Source organism: Haliotis asinina, chromosome 11 (assembly GCF_037392515.1).
Source record: "Haliotis asinina isolate JCU_RB_2024 chromosome 11, JCU_Hal_asi_v2, whole genome shotgun sequence".
Classification (NCBI taxonomy): Eukaryota; Metazoa; Mollusca; class Gastropoda; order Lepetellida; family Haliotidae; genus Haliotis; species Haliotis asinina.
Genome location: NC_090290.1, coordinates 7,320,202 through 7,341,627, shown reverse-complemented (window position 1 = coordinate 7,341,627; position 21,426 = coordinate 7,320,202). Strand labels below are relative to the sequence as shown.

General features: G+C 37.8%; 1 protein-coding gene across 4 annotated transcripts in view; it reads left to right on the top strand.

Moving 5' to 3' along the window:
• Window positions 1-21,426, top strand: part of LOC137255674 (uncharacterized) — a 49,032-nt gene that overhangs the window by 6,289 nt on the left and 21,317 nt on the right. For 2 of the 4 annotated variants that reach the window (XM_067793153.1, XM_067793156.1), the window contains exons 2-4: window positions 17,120-17,311; window positions 17,808-19,234; window positions 19,640-19,782. In XM_067793153.1, coding sequence (XP_067649254.1) covers window positions 17,178-17,311; window positions 17,808-19,234; window positions 19,640-19,782 — 1,704 coding nt within the window. In that variant the 5' untranslated portion in view covers window positions 17,120-17,177. Of the gene's footprint in view, window positions 1-9,293; window positions 9,390-11,146; window positions 11,262-17,119; window positions 17,312-17,807; window positions 19,235-19,639; window positions 19,783-21,426 lie in introns of those variants that run through there. The other 2 variants (XM_067793155.1, XM_067793154.1) reach the window with 2 other exon arrangements.

Below are 21,426 nucleotides of genomic sequence, written 5' to 3'. Positions count from 1 at the left end.
TGACAGCCCTTATCCACACATGACAACAGTTTTAGATATTCCTGATATATTATTTGTAAAATAACTTCCCATTGCTGTAATTTTAAAAAATTGTTGACATCATTACCTCGTGACCCTGTGTATTGTATGACACCCGTCACAATTGTATCGGCAAAGAAAGAAAATCTTGGAATATGAGAGGGGGTGGTTGGCGAAAAATAGGAATCATGAAATATCTTTTGTTTCATCAATCTTAATGATTCAGAGAGGGAAAGCTTTCTGTTCAAACTGCATAGTTTCTAGTACTGGCTTGTTTATTTGCTCTTTGTTAACAATCACACTGACCTGCGTTCTTTCACTGTCATGTCTGTAAATAATTGAGTCTAGATTAGACAATGATCAGTATTGTGAGCATATTCTGGGTTTCATATGCTGCACTTAACAATATTCCACAGCTTGAGATTGAGGCCAGGTCCATTGGGGTAGCCTAATGGTTCGCTATAGCATCCTCTCTCTTTGACCTGGGTTCAATTCTCCACATGTCAAGTTCATTTCTGGTGTCTTCCCATAAGTGTAGTGTAATGGTTTTGTGTTTGCTCATCTTGCGTAAGACTCGGATTGATTTCCTGTGTGGGTAAAATGTGTGGAGCTTATTTGGGATGATATTGCTGGAATATTGCTGAAAGCAGTGCAAAACCATACTCATTCACTTTACCGAATGTGCTGTTGCACTTTTGGGTGTAACAGGAATGATATATTTAATCTTTGAAGCATGTGCTTGTCGTAAATATAAAAAAATTATATTACTATATTCTGTTGTTTGTGCACTTCCTGACTCCAACATATTATCAGTTAAAACACCAAACATGTCTTACAGAAGCTCATATGCTATTCATGATGATTACATCAGTGAAACATCTTTTTTGCACATCATGATCACAGTTGTTTGGGTACTACAGCTGATAGAAATCGGATCATGTTTCAGATGTGCATACTTCCTGTCTCTGCCTGGTTCATGCGAAAACAGGGAAATTGTGTTACGACATAGCTCTGTACACGGAAGAAAGTTGGAACCAGCGCAACACTAGCTCAAGCCTGTGTGCATGTACTGGTGATTTACCTTCACCTCTCTATTGTTGGTAGCCAGGGTCACCCAGTAATAAGACTTCAGGTGTGTACATGTACTTCTGGCTCTACAAAATGTCTCAAAATCTCAACTGATTTGTCAGTGTTTCATGTGTACATGCTCAGAACTCAGTCTAGTCTCAAAAGGGATTCGGGTGTTGGATAAAACTATAAAAAGTATTGGATTTAGATACTTTGAGGCCATTTTTCGGTAGAGTTAAAATGTTAGTGCTGATGGTTTGTGAATGGGTGATTTTTTTTGTGGGCGAATAAGGTTTAATGTCATTTACAAAGTTATGTCACTGTCGGGTACACCAGAAATATTCTTCACACTTTTTGTTCCCATCTGGTAAAACAAACTGGAGTCATCAACATGATGAGCGAAGGCAAAAACCACCGGGCTACACCAGCAGTGCCCATGGTCTGTAGTGATATGGAATCTGCAAGTCGGATAATTTGTGTTTTCATAAAACCATACCATTTGTTGTGTTAATTATTCGCTACAGTGTGTTTATAGAGGATACTAAACGACCTTCCGTGTAATACCATTTTTATTAAACGAGTTAATGATTTAGTATCAAACGAGCGAAAGCGAGTTTGATGCTAAATCTTTAACGAGTTTAATGAAAATGGTATTTCATGGAAGCGAGTTTAGTATTCTGTTTATTGCTCGCCAACATAAATTGACAGAAACTGCGGCGAAATTGCCTACAGTGTGAGGACTCTCAGCTTTCACATCAAGCAAGGTCTAGGAAAATCGCGACATCAACATTAGCATTGTGACGTCACAACTTTGAACCATTTTGACGTCATACGTCAAGCGGTATTACACTAGTGTAATATTGAAGTGAAAATATTACACTGCTGCATCTTCAACGGGCGAGTAATAAAATGGCATTTACGCTGCAATGTTGAGTGCAGCGGGTAATCAGGGGATGTGTGACCATGTTTGCCAGCTTCACTCCTGAGAGTTTCTATGACTTCAGTCCTGCCCCACCAGGGTGTGATTTAGTGCTTTCTTACTTGCACTGGTGCAACCAAATATTCCAAAGTGCAGCCTAGTTATTAGCCAAACTTGCACCAGGTGTATATCACCTTTTTATAGGGTATACTTCTGAACAAAACATCTATCTTATTCATAATTTCTCAGTTTCTATGGAAATGTTTTGGAATGGAGGAATGGGCTTCGTTTCCTGAGCAGAACTCAAAACCCATTCAATATTTTTCAGCAAAACTTGGTAGATATGTGTGGCAGACCCGAAAGTGGTGCCTTTTGGTATTTACAGGTTTTTGTGATTTATTATTTTCTGGGTTTCCATGGAAATGTTTCAGTCTCAAAATGAAGGTATGTGCTTCGTTTCCGGAGCATAACTCAAAAACAGTTCAATATTTTTCTGCAAAACTTGGTAGATATACCAATCAGAAGCTGCAATGGTGCCTTTTGCTAGTTACAGGTTTTTGTGATTTCTTAGTTTCTCGGTTTCCATGGAAACGATTCAGACTTAGGCTCAAAATGGAGGGATGGGCTTCGTTTCCGGAGCAGAACTCAAAAACTTCTTAATATCTGTCAGTGTTGCTTGGTAGATATGTGTGGCAGATCCGAAAGTGGTGCCTTTTGGTATTTACAGGTTTTTGAGATTTATTATTTTCACGTTTTCTCAAAAGTGAGACGTGTGTTTCGTTTCCGGAGCAGAACTCAAAAACTTCTTAATATCTGTCAGTGTTACTTGTTAGATACGTGTGGCAGACACCAAAGTGGTGCTTTTCGCTATTTGCAAGTTTTTATGATGTATTATTTTCTCAGTTCCATGAACACGTTGCTGACTTCGTTTCCAGAGCACAACTTGAAAACCATTTCATATCTTTCAAAAGATCTTGGCAGATATACGAGACAGATCTTGAAATGGTGACTTTTTCTGATTACAGATATATTGCATTTATATTTTTCATGACTTCCATGGAATTCATATTGTTATTGCTATCCAACCACACCAAACCATGATAAGAGTGTTTGCCCTGCCTCAGTTTCAATAATCTAAAATTGTAATTTGCCGTTGAAAACAGCTTAGTATAATGTGTGCGCAGTGCTGATGGTACACCTGACCTGCCTTACCTTGTTTTTTGTCATTATTGAACAATCACACTTGATGTCTTTATTAAATTTAGAAACTGAAGTTGACCCCCGAAAAGCATATCCATGACTCCCTCTCATGACACCAGGGAGTCATGATGACGAAATAATGATAATGATAATAAAATAAAAAGGTTTGTCATCCTTATAGTACCAACTTCCATAATGCCGTTCAAAGAAATATTGTAATTTCATTTTAAAAATGCTGGCTAGTTTTGTGAAAGGTCAGTACTTTATGGAGAGCTAATTTTTAGGACAATACGAGGAAACCAGCTCAGGGTTGTTTGTCTGAGTCACATGAATAGATCTGATGTGTCTCCAGTTTCAAGTCGCCAAGTTCGGATCATTCAGTTAACAAACACACAATGCTAGGGTTCTTTGCACACAATGTGAATTTAAGTACTGTTTTCCCTACACGTTGCATGGTATAGTTTCCTTGTGCATTGTCACCCAGTGCTAAGTCTTTTGTTGAACATGTGACATATTTTCATGTGTAGATCAAGTACGCAATACTTATGATGATGTGATAAGATTGTAACATGAGTTACATCCCTTTGTAATGTCAGGATCCACAGATTGTGCATTTCAATTTTGGATCTAACCTGATAATTGATTTGTCAACAAAATAGGGATTGTTTTACTCACACAATGTCTGTTGTCTGTATTGCTTTGAACTTGGTTGACGTGGTTGATGAATCATCATATTCCCATTTTGTTACGATGCCCAAGTTGCTGCTGTTTATCACTGGACTGTCTAGTCCAGATGTTATTATTTACACACTGCTGCCATGTAGCAGTGATATTGCTGAGTACAGCTTTGAACAATAAATAATGATAAATTTATAAGTAATATTGTTGTGACAGCATGTGATTTAGCATATTCTTGGGTATTTTCTGTTTGTGAATAAATAGCAAAGCCATCACAGTGCCCCCAAGCTTATATGTTTCTCCTAGTCTGTCTCTAAGTCCCTGAACCACATTTTTTACCTTACTGTCCAGTCCTTTCTGTGATTCTGAAGTCATAAATGATGCAAGTCTAGATGTCTCCAGGACCTTTTCAATTTAGATTGGTTTGTTTGTTAATATCAAACTTTGTACAACACATATACAATTTGTATCACATCTATAAAATTTTGAATGCATCATATATCTGCCTCATTACACATATTCATCTAGCTGACATGCCTGTATATAACTGAATACTTGGAAAAACCCTTTGAAGATTTGAGGTAGAATTGTTCTTTATCATTATTCTTAATCGGCACATTAAGTGAAGATCCAAGTGACAGGGTTTGGTAATCGGGGTTGGTGACTTGGCTGATGCATTTCATCATATGGCACTTGTACTCAAAACATCAATCACTGGATGGTGTTCTATGTCTGTATTTGATTAGGGAACGATGGGGTAGCCAAGTGGCTGAAGCATTTGCTCATCATGCTGAAGACTTGGGTTTTATTCCCTATATTGCTACATTATGTTAAGCCTATTTCTGGTATCCTCTGCCTGATAATATTGCTGGAATTGCTTAAAGTGGTGTAAAAGTAAACTCACTCACTATATTTGATTATGAACAGTGTGATATTGTATTGTGAGTGGAACATTAACCATCAGTCAACACTCTATACAAGCTGGAATTGAACAGCCCAGTTTCACTGGAGATGGCTCCCATGGCCATCCGGAGTAGACTAGGTCTTCAGCAACCCATGCTTACCACAAAAGACGACTATACTTGTCATTAGAGGTGACTAGCGGGATTGAGTGGTTAGGCTCACTGACTTTATTAACACAATTCATCAGTTCCCAAATTGATGCTCATGCTGTTGATCACTGGATTGTTTGGACGAGATTTGATCATTGCCATGTAGCTGGAATATTGCTGAGTGTGGCGTAAAACTAAACACACTCGCTCAGTCAGTCAGTCACTCACTCACTGGGCTGACAGTGAAATGTGGGCCTAAAAAATCTCTGATAAAATGTGTGTGCATGTCAACATACTTGCTGACTGTCCATATAATGATATACCATATATGTATTTAGAGCTGTCCAGCTCATATAAGGTCCCATGTCTGCAACTCATAAAAAAAAATCAGTAATTGCAACTTCCATTCTGATTAACTGAAGGAAAATAATCACAGCAGACTGACCTACATTAAAGGTCACATGCAGCTAAAAAATCAAACATAATTAAAATACAATTATCACTTATTCATGACATATAATATACATTGCTGCTTGTTCAAAAACAAATAAACAAAATTATAAGCTTACAATCGCGATTCGAAAGTGCAAACCGAACCCAGTTTATCACACCTGCCTAATTACATAATGTGGCAGAGACAGGACTTGGATGCACGAGTCATAAATCAATTTATTTTGTTTATGGCATATAACGTGATAGGTGTTAAACTCAAATTGCATGTGGTCAGTGATTGAAGCTGTGTATTGCATATTGTCTTTAGCAGACAGGCAGGCAGACATATAGGTGTCAATAAAATAGACATTGAGTTTTCTCTGTGACAGAGGCTGCATACCACAATCAACAAGGTTTTTTTACGTAATGAGTAGATTATTTACTTGTTTGTGTACACAACATAGATTAGACTACTGCACACGACCTTGGAATACTCCGTGAATGCATATTGTTTCAAGCTCTGCAAACCTATTCACTGCGCATGCATCATGCGTGCAGCGCAGCACAGCTGTTGAAACCACTTTTTCCCGCAGCGCTGGGGAAAATTTTATGAATCTTTTGAACTCGCGTTTTTTTTTAAACTTTATGGGTTGAATTGGCATTTTTGATGATTTATTTTGGTAAGTGCATACCGAAAGATATCAGAATCTGCAAAGTTGTATTTTATGTTGCATGTGACCTTTATAATGAATCAACAAGTACTTGTTTCTTATATTTTTTCAACCAGGTGACTTTGTGAAATATTCCCCTGTATGATCCCTAGGGAGCTGAGAATGAAAATCCATTACACATTAATCGAGCCACTGCTGTCATAAAATGTGTCATAGTCTTTGTTCATTGCAGCAGTTTGACTTTGAAACTATTGATGATGATGACAATGATGATGAACTTTATTGATTCTCAATCAACTAGTGTAAGTACTTGCTAGTATGTTGAGGTACTCCATATCTCAGCTTTAACTATAACAATTTTCTGAGTCAAAGTCTCTGCTTTCAGAAAACTAGCATTTACCAAGAAGGACAAGATACCTTATCTTTAATGTTGATCATGCATTGTGCATTCATCTATTGTATCCGGTTCAGCAATCCTTAGTTGCATTGATCAATGCACCTCATGTCCTGGTTGACATGACCTACTGTCGTAGCTGACCTTACAATCTACTGAACTAAGTCTGTATTTCATTATTTGGAATCACATGACTGGTGGATGAACTGACTACATTTTCCTAGAAATGCTGGTTTGCCTTCCACAACATGGTATGAGTGTTGTCAGCAGTTTAGACTTAGCAGCTGCAGATATTGAGTATGATTTCATACATAGAACTGTAGTCAGTTTTCGGGTTGGAGCAGTCAGTTGCGTTAGGTTAATGATTGTTTATAAGTGGACCATATCGCCCCTGATCTACATACACCACCAGGACATGCTTGCAGAAAACTGGTTTGTACATTTTAATGAAGTTGTGGCAAAGATATTTTGTGCATTTGTTATGTACTAAAAACACTTAGCAGATTGAAATCAGGAAAATTTCTTTTCTTGCTTCTCCAAACTCATTGAATGAAATTTGCACCTTTTTGACGATGCTTCTGTGTTTGATAATCTCGTGGCACAGAATACTATTGACTCCCAATCACTAAGTTGTCTTTGTATGATGTGGTTTTTACTAATATATTGTCAACAATTCAACTTCAACTTCAATTTTTATGATTATTATAGAGAGGTGGACTTGCAAAACGAGCAATACGTAGAACTAGCTAGGTTCAGATTTTCCTTGATGTTGGTTTATTTTTGTTATATTTAGAGACTCTGCAAATTTGCTCTTGCAAATTTTGCATCCAGTGTGAAAGGAAGAAACTTGCTACTATAAAGTGATGACTAATATATCATGAACATAAACTTTCTTGAGTCAAGAAAAATTCAGCCATGATGTCAGTTTCCAAAGAATTGACTATGTTTAAAGATCTGACAACTTCTAAGATATGTCCTATTGTCAAGTGTTTCAAACTCTAAAACAGTAATTCCCAAATTGTTTTTGTATAATAATTAGAAAATGTGATTGGTCGTTTGGTCACTGCGACCAATCATGAAGTATTTCAATTAATAGAGACACCAGTAATATATATACTGCTGGAAAACTAGGGTAGATTGGACCGGTGTAGAGAAAGTGTTTGTGAGAAGTAGGCGGTGCATGACAATGAGCAAACCCATTTGGTTTGTGAAAGGTAGAGCAGATGTAGGCTAGTGCACGTGCAGTGCATGACAGTGAAATTGATTCTGCATATAGCAGTTTGCTGAGACGGGCCATGTGCTTCACCCATCTCACTACGCTTGATTGCGGACAACCTGTGGCCCCTTCATTGTCATTGTATTATGAATTACAGAGGTAGATGCTCATGATGTTGATCACTGGATTGTTTAATACAGACTTGACTATTTACAGAACACATCCATATAGCTTGAATATTGCTGAGTGCAGCATTAAACAACAAACCAACCAAATAACATGAACCCATCAACCTGAATGACATGTGTCATACTCATGATGTCAATCCCTTGGTGTATAGGCCAGGCAATTGACATGACTACTGACGTGTTTGCAGTGTGCATGGATCATTAAACAACAAATATTGCAAGACATTTCAAAGAGTAAGAGATTAGGCTAATGCACATGTATAAAATCACATTGATGAAAAGGCAAATAGATCTGCATTCTAAGACAGCAAATTGTTTCAAATGGCGTGGAAGTTAGTCATTTGTCCATATGAACTCATCACTATAATTCACACATTTTCATGAAGTAGGGAAAAACTGGTACAACAAACGATCATATGAATTAAATTTTGCAGCAAACAAACTATTGGCATACTTTTTAGATCTTATCCATTTAGTGCATGTTTAATTTGATTTTCAATATATTTCGTGGACATTTTTAACATTGCTTGTATGCTTGAGAAAACAACTTGACATTTTCAAGTATTTATCCTAGATTTTCCTTTTTCTCAGACCCAGACAAAAATATGCTGCCATCCACATGTTATCAAAGAAATATTAGAAAATATGTTTGGTCGATTCTTATTCAAGGACTTTGAAGAGTACACCTGATCACAAAGACGATGTTTCATTGAACCAGTGCCTTCAGCAGGGCTTTGGAGGTAAAAAGTAGCACAAGAGCAACAGGTGCTCTTGTCAAGTGAGGGATAGATAAATCAAGCCTTGAACAGCAGAGGACATGCTACATGCTTGGGATGTTTGCGAGATGCTTCTTGTATGTGTCAAGTCTGTATTGTGGCCACAGATTGGCATAAATATCTTTTCAAGACGTATTTATCAACAGTTATTTGGTATTTTTGGTACAGTTGAATTTTTTTTAATTGCCCTACAGGTAAATAAATCTCAACAGAATGCATCAATTTTTAGAAATATCATGTATGTGATTGCCAACAGATGATATATTTGAAAGGTTAAATGGATCTGAAGCTTTAACTTTTAGTGAAGAAAGTGAAGTAAAATTCATGGAGGCAGTTGTTTAGACATGTATAAATGAAGTTATATGTCACTTTGAGGCTCACTTACTGTCCCACAACTTATTAAAACAATTTTATTTACTAAATGTCCGATTGAATGCAAGTCAATGTTTTCTATGCTCTAGTATGTCTCAATTCATATTCAGGAATTCCATTACAGACATGCCAAGGCTATATTGTAATGCTGTCTATTTTTAGATCCACATCAAAACCTGGTAAACAGCTCCCGACTTTTGTGAATACCCGTTGAACTGTCTGAGTTTGTTTGAAGACATGGCTCAGTTTATCTCTATATAATGATAGTGATGATGGTGCAGTGTGACTCTGAAGTATTACGCAACTGGCAGTGTACTTGAGTTTGCCTGAATTAGGAACTCTGCTGGCTCTTTGTTGTCAGGCTCAGCAAGGTTTATTTCTGCATGACAATTCTCTAAACCTCGGGTGAGTTATCTGGGACATTCCAGAGGTGTCACTGAATATTCACTCATGCTTTGTCATGAAGCAGTTGTTTTGGAAATAATTTTCTTGTATAAATCTGATTTCATTTTTATTTTGATTTTGATTTTGACTAACGTCTCAATCTCTTAAACACATGAATAAGTTGAAGAGAATTGTTGATTGAGCATCTATATCTGATGACATACTGTGTGCACTCATGAGGAAGGAGGGATGCTTGTTTAGTATTTAGTAATTTTTTTTTTCATCCCGCTCAACAAATCCACCTCGCTTGATTGGTTGAACTACTGAGTCTAACAAAACCTTATGGGAGGGCGCGTCAGGTAACCTTTGATATTGACCAATCGGAACACAGCTTACCAAATTGTGAAAATGGACATTCACACGTACCTTTTGAACTTTTTATCTCGAAAAGGTTCATACCAGAATGATTCCGAATGCTATTTAACGTACGATCGCTTTCGGATGATGAATACGGCGCACGTTACAACCATGACAACGGTGAGTAAGCAGTTGCTGAAAATAGTGTTATTGGCAATATTCAAGTATGTCTTTATGCATATATATTAGCAAATGGTAACCATGTCAACAGAAACCCCAAAGCATGTATACTGCAGGTCAAATAACTTTGTTATATGCAGAATTATGTTTGTGGAGAGATCTGTGTCACTGACCTGAATATTTTGTCCCTCTGATTCCTAAGTAGTAGCGATTGTCTGATTGGTTAAATCTGTTTAACTGTCTCGCGTTTGATTGGAAGGTCATAGGTCGCTCAAAGGTTACTTGGCGCAACCTTCTACTAAGGTTTGTTAGACTCAGTGGTGGAGTGTAACGAATAACACTGAGACTATGTTTACTTAGACTGGATCGGTTCAGATCGGATCGGTAGTAACTCTCACAGACAAAAGAGGACTGGAAAAATATTTTAACTCGAAACAATAATGAGAAACTTTAAATCCAACTAGAGTCTAAAATTACATGTATTTAATCTATCTTTAACATAGTTCAGTGTTAAGTTTGAGGTTTTCTTTTTGCAGATACATATTTTTGTATAATGTCACTTTCTCTTGGACTAAATGATGTGTTTCTTGACTCGTTCAAATATTAAGTGGACATGCTGCGATTTAACTGAAATATTCTGCCAGTACAGTACAACAAATATTCCAATCACTTAATTCACAGGTTTATGTCCTATTTAGGTAAATGTTCATCTCATTGTTAAGTTTGTATTTTAGTCTTTCTAAGCTGCAACTGACCTTTTCCTTGTTTTAGAGGCAGTGAGGTAGCTTAGTGGTTAAGGTGTTTGCTCATCTCGCTGAATCGCCCAGGATACAATGGTGTTAACTGCTGTGATATTGCTGGGATATAGCTATAAGCGGCGCAAAACATCACCCACTCAAACCCACCCAGCCACTCCTTGTTTTAAATGGGAGATCAAAAACTGTGTGGAATGACTAGACTCTGACAGCTGTAACAGAAAGAGAGTAACCTCCCTTTGATATTACCCTTCTCAGCATGTTTATACCCACTCAAGATTTAATCCAAGTGTTAACTACAACACCGACATAACATTATGCTCGACTTTCTTGTTGAGTGAAACACTACCTCATGCTAGAGGAGGCCTGCATTTATAGTTTCACAGCCATTTATCAGTAGAAGCTTGAAAGCGCTATTTGTGAAGCATTGTCAGAAAGTCCAAAGTCCACAAGACGACTATTTCCTGTTGTCTGCTGATAACTTCCATTGCTTACATCAACAGTGGACCAGTAACAGTCAAGGTTAGACGTTTAGACAGTGGTCTAGCCATGCTTTGTACCAATTCACTGATGACTGCCTTCAGGATGATCTGTCGATAAGGTGGTAGATTTTTTTACTGTATTGTTTACATACGAAGATTTGCATCTGTTTTGACTGGTGAAATTTTGTCCAGACTGAAGCAGACAGGCAGTATTAGAATTAAGTGGCATTCCACAGTACTTGAAATTCCTCTATAGTCCGGGGTCCTGATCTGCTAGTCGGTCATACAGACCCTGAAACAAATATATCCAAGAAATTCCATGCATTAAGTTTAAGTTTAAGTCTAAATATGAAGACAGTCTGGTTGTTTCTTTTGTTTACGTTTTATTTCCTTATTATTATGCACAGATTTTTTCTGTAAAATATGTTCCTTTCAGAGACTAGATGCTGGGCTACTGACCGATCCACCAACACTGCGTAATTTGTACACGAGATAAACTATAGAGTTACAACAAGTCGTAAGGCTTTGTCGATTGGAACAAAGGCTCTAGAAAAACTGTGTAGTTGTGTTTAAAGTAACAAATAATGACCTTTATACAGTTAGTTTCACATTGCAGGAAAACATTTCAAACTCTGTTGCATAACAACCCAGCGTAACGACAGAATGTAGCCTTCTCAGTGCATGTACCTACGTTTCAATACAGCTGTTTATTTACTGACCTAATGCAGCTGAACAACCAGGAACTTTGTCTACTGCTTTGAATAATGCATGTCACGCTTATTGTTAATTAGACTTGTATATGACCAGGTGCATCAACATGTCACCGTTCTCCGATGTGGGGGACAGGTATCACTGGATTGTGTGATCATACCCCAGGTTTTTAGTTAATAATGTGTGTGAGCTCTGTATCATATGCCATGGAGGTTTAATTTGATATCCATAAGTCCTGAAAAGAGGTATATCAGTGTGTTAATGGATAAAACATATGCATGAATGGAAGCAAATAGCTTTGAAAATACAGGTTAAATATTGAAAGGTTCAATTTCGTCATGCGAATTGTGTTGTGGTGATGTTTTGCTGAAGTAAATTGTTCTACAAGACACGTGTTAAACAGTATTGATTTTACACCACGGTTGGCATGTATTGCACATGCTTAATTGCCAATCTACTTGTAGCAACCAAATGTATTCGTCCAGATTACTTGCCTCGCCTGCTTGTCACAAACATGTTCACTGCGCTGGCATCTAATACTTGTCAAGCAGTACAAAGGACGTTTAACTTAATTGTTCCAATATTTCAGTTTCAGTTACAAATGGACTGACAACTCAGTAACATTTTGCTGATTTATAACAAAACCATGATAACACAATCAGCAAAGTATTCTTTTATTGTTTATTGACCTGCTTACACAAGAGTAGCAATGTTGTGGTGCAAATATGAAATGAAGCACACGATAAGTGGTACTCCATGAAAGTCCATTCTGGGGCCCGTTTCACAAAACTCTCGTAAGCCTTAGGTCTCGTAACTTTTCTCACAGCATCTGTAGCTGCTGTGTTACAGCATAAGGAGGTATAATGACTACGAGAGAACTTAGGCTTACGAGAGTTCACTGAAAGGGGCCCCTGTGCTCTAAATGTTCTCTTAAATTTGTCCAGTATTCCTTCTTTGAAGAAATGAGGAGCACATACTCCTGAAGTTGGAAAATTATCTAGAGCCTTGTGATATCATGTGATATCATGACATGTGCAAGCCCAACTCATTCATTGCCTCTTAGAGTTATGTAAATAGCACACAGCAAGATATGAATATAATGTAGCATGTCATCAGCAGTGGTCTAATTCATAAACCAGTATAAACAGTAGATTCAATAGACTGTGGCTGGGGTTAAGGGGTTTATTAATGGGTTACCATCATGCCTAGTGCAGACTACAGCGTTACCATAGTCACTGTAATAGACACCCTTGCCTTTAGATAACTGAGACTGTGTGGCACTTACAGCCTGAGTGAGTGAGTGAGCATTGTTTTACACCATGCTCAGCAATATTCCAGCTACATGGAGGGGGTCTGTAAATAATCGACCTGCTCAATTATGATAAACACTGCAGCTTGTACAAAAACGACATTGTCTGGCACTTATAACCTGAATACACAAGTTGCCAGTGTTATTAGAGATGAGTGATAAACCCAGTTCAGGTATGAATGAAACAAGAATATTTTCGTCTTGCTGATTATACTAAATCATGCAGTTATTACCTTACACAATTTCAGTCCTGAAATAGCAGGGTGCAAACTTACGCTGAATAGTGCGTCTGTTACGCACAAATGTATATAATGGACATATAAACAAATGCATATGCTTGAATGTACAATTTTTCATACTTTCATGTAAGGACCCTTGAAATAAGTAATCAATGACCAGTTAATTTTGTTTGTCAGTGTAAATCCTTGATACAGGCATGTCTGAATATAATTTTACAGTTTGATCTGAAACTAGATTACTCAGTGCACTAAAGGACTTGATAGTATGTTAGTTGGGTAGGCTAGCGGTTAAAGTGTTTGCTTGTCATGCTGAAGACCCGGGTTTAAACCCTGCTTGGGTTCAGTGTGAGAAGCCTTTCAGTGTTTCCACTATTTTTCTTAGCAGTCGGTCAACCTGTCTGACTACCTATTCATTTTCTGGGCCTGCACAAACTCCTTCTTTCACAAAATATTATAATTCTGTTGCCCTCCTTGTAAGCCTTGTGAGCCATTTAAATTCAGATATCCAGTCTTAATTAACTTTCTGGAATTTACTGTAATATATTTTACTCAAAGAAGTAACAAGAAACCACCAGTAGTTTGCCTGGTGTACGATGAATGCATTTTTCCATATCACTGTTAGGATAAGAAGATACATAATCTGACCATTTTGTGATGAGTTCTATCTGTTGTACCAACATGATTGGTGCATTTAATTCATAATTCATAATTCATAGTCACTAGAATCAAGTAACTAGGAAAATGTTTAAGAGACATGGAACTAGTTTTAGATGGAACTAATTAGTTGTTTATCTAAGTGAGATAAACAAACTTGAATGTATCCAAACCAGCTGGGTAACTCAAGGTCTGTTACGACGTGGCAGCCTTACATGTGTTTCCTTGTTTGTGATGCGTTGATTAAATGTCATTTAAATGTTTCAACTTACAATTACTTGTCATGATTGTTGTCATAATTCCTGGATTTTAAACAAAGAAGTCATGGTTAGATATGCATATTCTTTACTATATATTTGAATAACATATCATATTTGCCTTGTGCTGTTTTCGTTGCAGCTGTAGTGTGTACTTGTTTAAAAAAACTTCTATGTACTGCAAGCTATCGACTTCATGTTTGCGCTGACCTGACCTAGAGACCTTGCATGGATGCGTCACATACAGGAACGTTAAAATTTAATGATATGCACAGTTGTATTTGTCACAGCCTATGCACCATTGTGTGCTAATTGTACCCTAAGTGCTGAACAACATTTTTAAACAGGCATGCCATTCAAGAGGAAGTTTCGAGTTAGGAGACTCTGCTTGGCTGCTTGCCAACTCGTGTCTGATTTGACCCATGACATTTTGTTTCCTGTATACTTGTGGGCTGACATTAAGATCACTGAGTTACCGTATTACCTCTGATAACGCAAGAGCTGTATGGGCAGCCTACCACTGTCTCTCATAAAAATGTCAGATATCTAATGAGCAGCTTCTCTACTCCTAATTATGGAGTTGAAAGCCCAGACCAATTTTAATTCTTTTTAATGGATGTTTGTCCTCAGAAAACCTCGAGGCAGTAGTCACAGTAATCACCAGTCAAAACAGTATTCCTTTTAAATACAGAATGTATTTTTGGCAATATGTGAATTGTATTTGGGACAAAAAACAATTTAAAAAATTGTTTTCTTGTGTGTTTACATTTTTGCCAATAAAAACATTAGGATTTTATATTTTGAGTGGGGAAAATTAACTTTTTTCTTTCTCTTGTTAAAATATGAACTGGTGGATCCGCAAAACAAGCAATAAGATTGGTCTGTCCTAAATGATAATTTTGAGATTACCAGAAAAAACAACATAAGAGCATTCCTTATGTATATCCTGACTGATGTAGATATACTCCATTTTGCACATCATACTTTGATAAATAAGTCAAATAAGAATTCTTTTAAAATATTCATTATTCATGAATATTCCATTCGAATGAAATGGTAAATTGAATTCATGAAGCGATACTTTTTGATTCACTGAATACAGGACTGAATCATAATGGTGTGCAAGGGATACATCATATATGTATATGTAACATGAGAAAATTTTGCAAAGTGGGTAATGTCCTTTTTTTTTTAATTCATTATTTCATGCGGCTATGCCGCTTATTCCAAACAATGCTTGTCACAAAACGCGGTTAAGAGATCGGATGGGATGGTGAGGGTCGCTGACTTGGTTGACGCATGTCATGGGTTCACAATTGCGCAGATTGATACTCATGCTTTTGATCACTGGATTGTCTAGTCCAGACGTCATTATTTGCAGACAACAGCCATATAGCTGGAATATTGATGAGTGTGGTGTAAAACTAACCTCAATTACTCACTACATTGAGGGAAATAAATTTGATTCTTCTTGATTATTGGATGATAACTAACATGAAGACCACAAGTCTTATTAATTTTCTGGGGTTCTTTGTCAGGAAACTGTTGTCTGTGTAGGGACTGAGTCATAAACTAGCAGTTCACCTGTATATCAGTTTGAGTGTGTGATAAAAGTTTCCTGGACATGACTTCACAAGTACTAGGTGTTTCCTGTTGCACAAGACAGTTTTGAGTCATACATTTATTTGATTGTGTGTGATTTTCCAGTAAAATAACTTGGAAATAGACTGTTTGCAGGAAGAGTGAGTAAAGTTTTACATCAGTTTATGCAACATTCCAGTAATTAAAATGGCGGGGACACCAGATATATGCTGTCCTCCTGCTGTGATATTGCTGGAATATTGCTAAAAGCGGGATAAAACCCAACACACTCACTCAAAACAGTAAAAGCTGTATCTGTACTGGGTCATCGTTTTGATTTATTTCAAGCCTCAGATATCTGAAAGTGTTTATGTGGATTAGTGTTGGTCCAATTAACTGAAATAATTGAAGGTTAGTTACAGTGACTAAACGACCGAGGAATTGATCATGTTTTCTCATAATCAAACACAAGCAATTTTGGTCCACTTGTTAGCATTAATGATATTTTTCACAAGATTGTTTATGCCTGTGTTAGTGTCATTAAGCATATAATTTCATAAGCACTACGAACACATCCAAAGTCATGAAGTTTTCTTTAAAACTGCAGGAAATTTATTTTCCTAACATATTAGTTGTACTTTAAAGATGTGGAACATCCACTTGTATTTAGTACAAATTGCAAAAATATCCCAAAGAACTACTGTTTTCTGTTTTCTTGTGTGTGTGCCCATTACCCAACACCACAGGGGGATTTGTTTGATGATGTTGACCCATCATTTTTGATGATTGATCGGGAGTAATGAACCAATTATCAGTTATGAGATTTTTATCAATTTCCAACACTAATGTAGATCTCTTCAACTCCCAAAAGAGAGGGAGTTTGGGGTAGCTTAGTGGCTTATCACATCAAAGATTCCCCATATGGACACATGTGTGAAGCCCATTCTGATGGGCCATGATATTCGTTGAATACAGTGCACTGTCTAATTAGAACTGACTTAGGACCGGCTAAAAAGTCCGAATTAGACTGCAGTCCGAGTTGCACAGGAATTTCCTATACAGATTACGGATTACGTTCAGTTCATAAGTTCAGTCTGGTATATACATCAATCCAAGAAAGACAGTCAGAGTTGGAGAGAGCAGACAGTATTGCTAAGAGCGGCGTAAAGTCATATTCACACACTCCACACAAGAGTGTTTTTACATCTTTGTTTAATATTTTTCAGATATCCTGAGCCAAATGTGCTTTGGTATTGGTTGACTCGAGTGGATGCAACTTGACCAATGCCATACAGAAAGGAGATATGTTACTGGAGTCTGCCGATGTGTCCAGCAGACAGGCAGAGGCGCGACTTTGACTTATATTCCAAGTGGTCAAAAGACGTAGACAACAAAAGACTGAAAAGAGGCGAGCACAGGTTTGTGTTTGGTTTCTATACTTTGACCCCTACCCTTACCCTTGAACAAAAAATTGGTTCTTAGGCAGTGGGGAAATGTAAACAAACTGTGCTGCAGACTTTGTGATGATGTGTACATGTCTTTTTTTTTTAATTTTTATTTTGGCCTGTATCTGGAGTAGAACAGGCTGCCTGCACTCTTTTACTTATTTTAAGAGGCATAATAGACTCTGTGTCTGCTTTTAGCAACTTGGTTTGATTATGTGTCTAGTTTCCCAGAAGACAGCGGATGTATCTCATAGAAACAACTAGTTTTGTCTAGTTCCGACTAGACTACATACTTGTGCTTGTAATGAAGTGAACATTCTTGTTTTAATCATCTTTGAGTTAAATCTCACTACTGCAACTGGAACATATATGAGCGGCAGCCTCGTAAGATACCTAAGTACTGATGAACCACTCCAGTAGAAAAACTTGTTTTACGACACACCTAACTCACATGCTCCCTATTTTTCAGGGCTGGTCAAGAAGAAACAGAGATAAAGCGCTGCTATGGGGGTGAGGAAAATGAAGAAAAGGTGGATCCATCCAAAGATGACAACCTTCCAAGGATACTAACACAGACGCAATCCTCTGCAAGTGAGAAGAGTTATTGTAGCAAGAGTGAAAGTGATAATGTCCAAGTTATACCAGTGGCGGACAACAAGGAGACTGAAGAGAGAAAAGGAAATGTGGCTCACATCAAAGACAACCCTCTATGCAATGAGAAAGATTTTCAGAAAACTAACAGTCACATGGGAGTCACACCTCAGTCTGTGTTCAGAAATCAGTTTAATGACTTGGATCAAAGCCCAGCCACTGACATCAGAAACGAAGAGGACATCAGAAACGAAGAGGCCAAACTGGCAACTGGGGTTCTGAACATCTACAATGTTATTGCATCTGCTTTTCCCGAGGATAACTTCTTGAACCATTGTGCCAGAGAGCAGAATATGACAAATCCTCAACAGGGGAGGAAGAACTGTCAGAAAGAAGTGTCTGACGTCCTGAACAGCCTGAGAAGCAGCATCTCAACTGCGGAGGAGGGAGTTGATGAGAAGAGCCTGAGAAGCTCGTTGGTGAGTCTGTACCAGAAGCTCCACTCCAAGCTGACTCCACAACAGCTGAAGAAAGTCATGGATGCCATTGGAATGAAAGGGAAGCAACTCATGCAGGACACCAGTATCCTGTCAAAGGGACGCGACTCTGACTCGAAGAAAGGAGGTCATAAGGTCTATGAAGAGCAGGACCTTGGGTCTGGTACACTGATCCATGATGAGTGTGAGGAAAAGGTGGCTGTTGATGCATTGGAGAAGAATTGTGAAGACACAGAAGTGTCCTTTGCAGAGAAATATAAATTAACAGAGAAGAATTCTAGACAGGGTGTCCTTGTGGACATTAAACACCAAGAGGAGGAAGTACAGGAGAAAGATGAAAATAAGCATCCAGGCACTAGAACAAAAACAGTTGCGTCGGTTTTGGAGGAAGAAGTTGAAATCTCTTGTGAAGATACTGCTGACTGTTTTGACACAGCTGATAAGGCAGTTGAAGAATCTATGGAAAAGCATATCCCAAAGGAGTCAAACAAGGATGGCGAGGAGGGCACTTTTGGAGGAACTGATGACATTTATGATGCTCCACTCTCAGAACAAAAAGAAGATGAAAGATCACCTTTTCACAAGCAGTGTCGAAGTCTGTCAGCTCATGAATTCCAGTTGTGTCAACTTTGGAAGAAGAGATATCTTCAGAAAAAGAAGAAGATTAAGAGGTGGAGCAAAGCAAAGAAAGCAGACCTGGGAAAACCTGTTAGTCATAAGAAGCATTTCAGGATTGACACAGATGGCTCTGCAACAAGCCGAGACACTTGTTGGGACTCAGCATCCCAGGCAGATGAATACAGAAATGGTAAGTGTATTTTGTCCTCCTCTTCCTCCTCCACCTCATCATCATCGTCATCATCATCATCATCATCATCATCATCATCATCATCATCATCATTATCATCATCATGCGTCAATTCCTTTTGGCCACTTTTTAACATATCCCTATGACTTTGACAATAAATCTCTTTGTATGACATGTTTGCAGGAAAATATGTGTAGTATTTTTTCTGTGACTTTGAAGAAATTAGGATTGGTAGATCCATTATCCAACACCTAAGATTAATGCAGGCTTAATAACAACAGTTTAGTTGAATGAAATATTTTACCCTTTGATTATGATAAGAATTTAACTGACTGAATAGTTTACACTTTAATTATGACAGTAGTTTAGTTAAATGAATATTTTATGCCTGGATTATTTTCACAGAGAAGTTAGATGTACGAGCCGGGTATTACAGAACAAGGTCATGCATGAATACAGAAGGAGGGGGAGGTAACTCCTCACTTGGAGGACAAAGTGGAAGTTCTGGAAGCTCTAGAAGTTCCATGAACAGAAATCATAAAAGCAATGTGAGTTAAAGATGTTGGTGGTTCAGCTGGTCAGTTTTGTTGTAAAAACTTCCTAGACTCGAGGCTATCAGTCTCTTGATAGACTGTGTCCAGCTTTATTTGATTATTACGATCGGTAATGATTGTCCAGATTCGTTATTGATGCTACAACTGCTTGTAGCAGTACTATTGCTGCCAAAGATGTAAACCTATGTGACGCTCAGGGTACTGATTCCAACTTGTTGACTGCTGTTGGGCATTACTAATGATATCATACATGGTTGTAAAGTGACAGAATTTCATATTTTCTTCACCTTACAGTTCTTTACAGTGAACGGGGCAGTGGGTTAGCTGGTCATGCTGTGTTTGATGCCCCATATAGTTAGAGAATGTTAAGTGAGGGGCATGCTGTTACTGGAATAGCTCCAAAAGCAGCATAAAACACTCCACTCCGCTCTCACTCACTCACTCACTCACTCACTCACTCACTCACTCACTCACTCACTCACTCACTCACATTGCAGTCATTTGAGTTCAACTGATTAGAACTCACCAGTTTTAGTTCTTGTTTTACGGATCTGCCTGCCATATTTTTTCAAGAATAGGAAAAAAATACAAATTAATTTTTTCCCGCTCAAAAAATCCTAATGTTTTTCTTGTCAAAAAAGGTAAACTCCCAAGAAAATACTTTCTAGGGTTTTTTTACCCATATTCAATTCATAAATTGCCAAAAGTAAAATATTTTGAATATTTGTTAATTGAATATTAAAATCCTATTAATTCTGTTTGATTCTAATAGTAGGGATTTTAGAATGATTTGCAGAGTTCTGTCCCTTAGTTTTGTCAGGCTCTGCTTAAATTGGGTTACAATTTCCCTGCTCATGCTGTGAAGTTTGCCTGGTATGTAATTGTAACTTATTTGTTTGTCTGACACAACACTTGGGTATACACTGCCATGTGTCACTCAAGATGTTGTGATACTCAATGAGTATTATAAACACAAATTCTGCCGTGTGATGAACATCATATAACAACCGAAACCTAATTACACATTTACACGCACACACATAATATGAATCATGATTGTCCACTTTTTTAAACATGATCTCTACTCAGAATCCGACATGCTCGTTGATCCAACAATTTGCTGTGCAATGGATGATAACGGATTAATGAGACTTGACGGCATATGCATCACCATCCTCAGAAGTATTGTGGATACAGCCCAGACAGCAGAAAGTTGATGGTTTTTCCCCTTGCTATATCTTACCAAAAGACATACTAGTTGTTTCACTGCCTGGAAAAGTCAGGGTAACAACAATTGACATATGTCGGAACCACCAGCTTTACACACATCACTATATGACCCGTGAAGATCTGGGTCATGTCATCGTATTCCAGTTGTGTAGATTGATGCTGATATGGATGTTCATCATTTGATTGTCTGGCCCAGACTTGTACAAACCACCGCAAATTTGCTGGAACATTGCTGAGAGCGGTATTAAGCAACCAACCAACATCATTATATAAGTGCAGCACTCTTTAGCGTGAGATTACACCCCATTTCACTCCACTGTTAGAGACAACATGACAAAATGCAGGGTTGGATTCCATGACCTGTTTGATGTCTGTGGCTGGATGCTCATGAATTCAATCACTGGAATA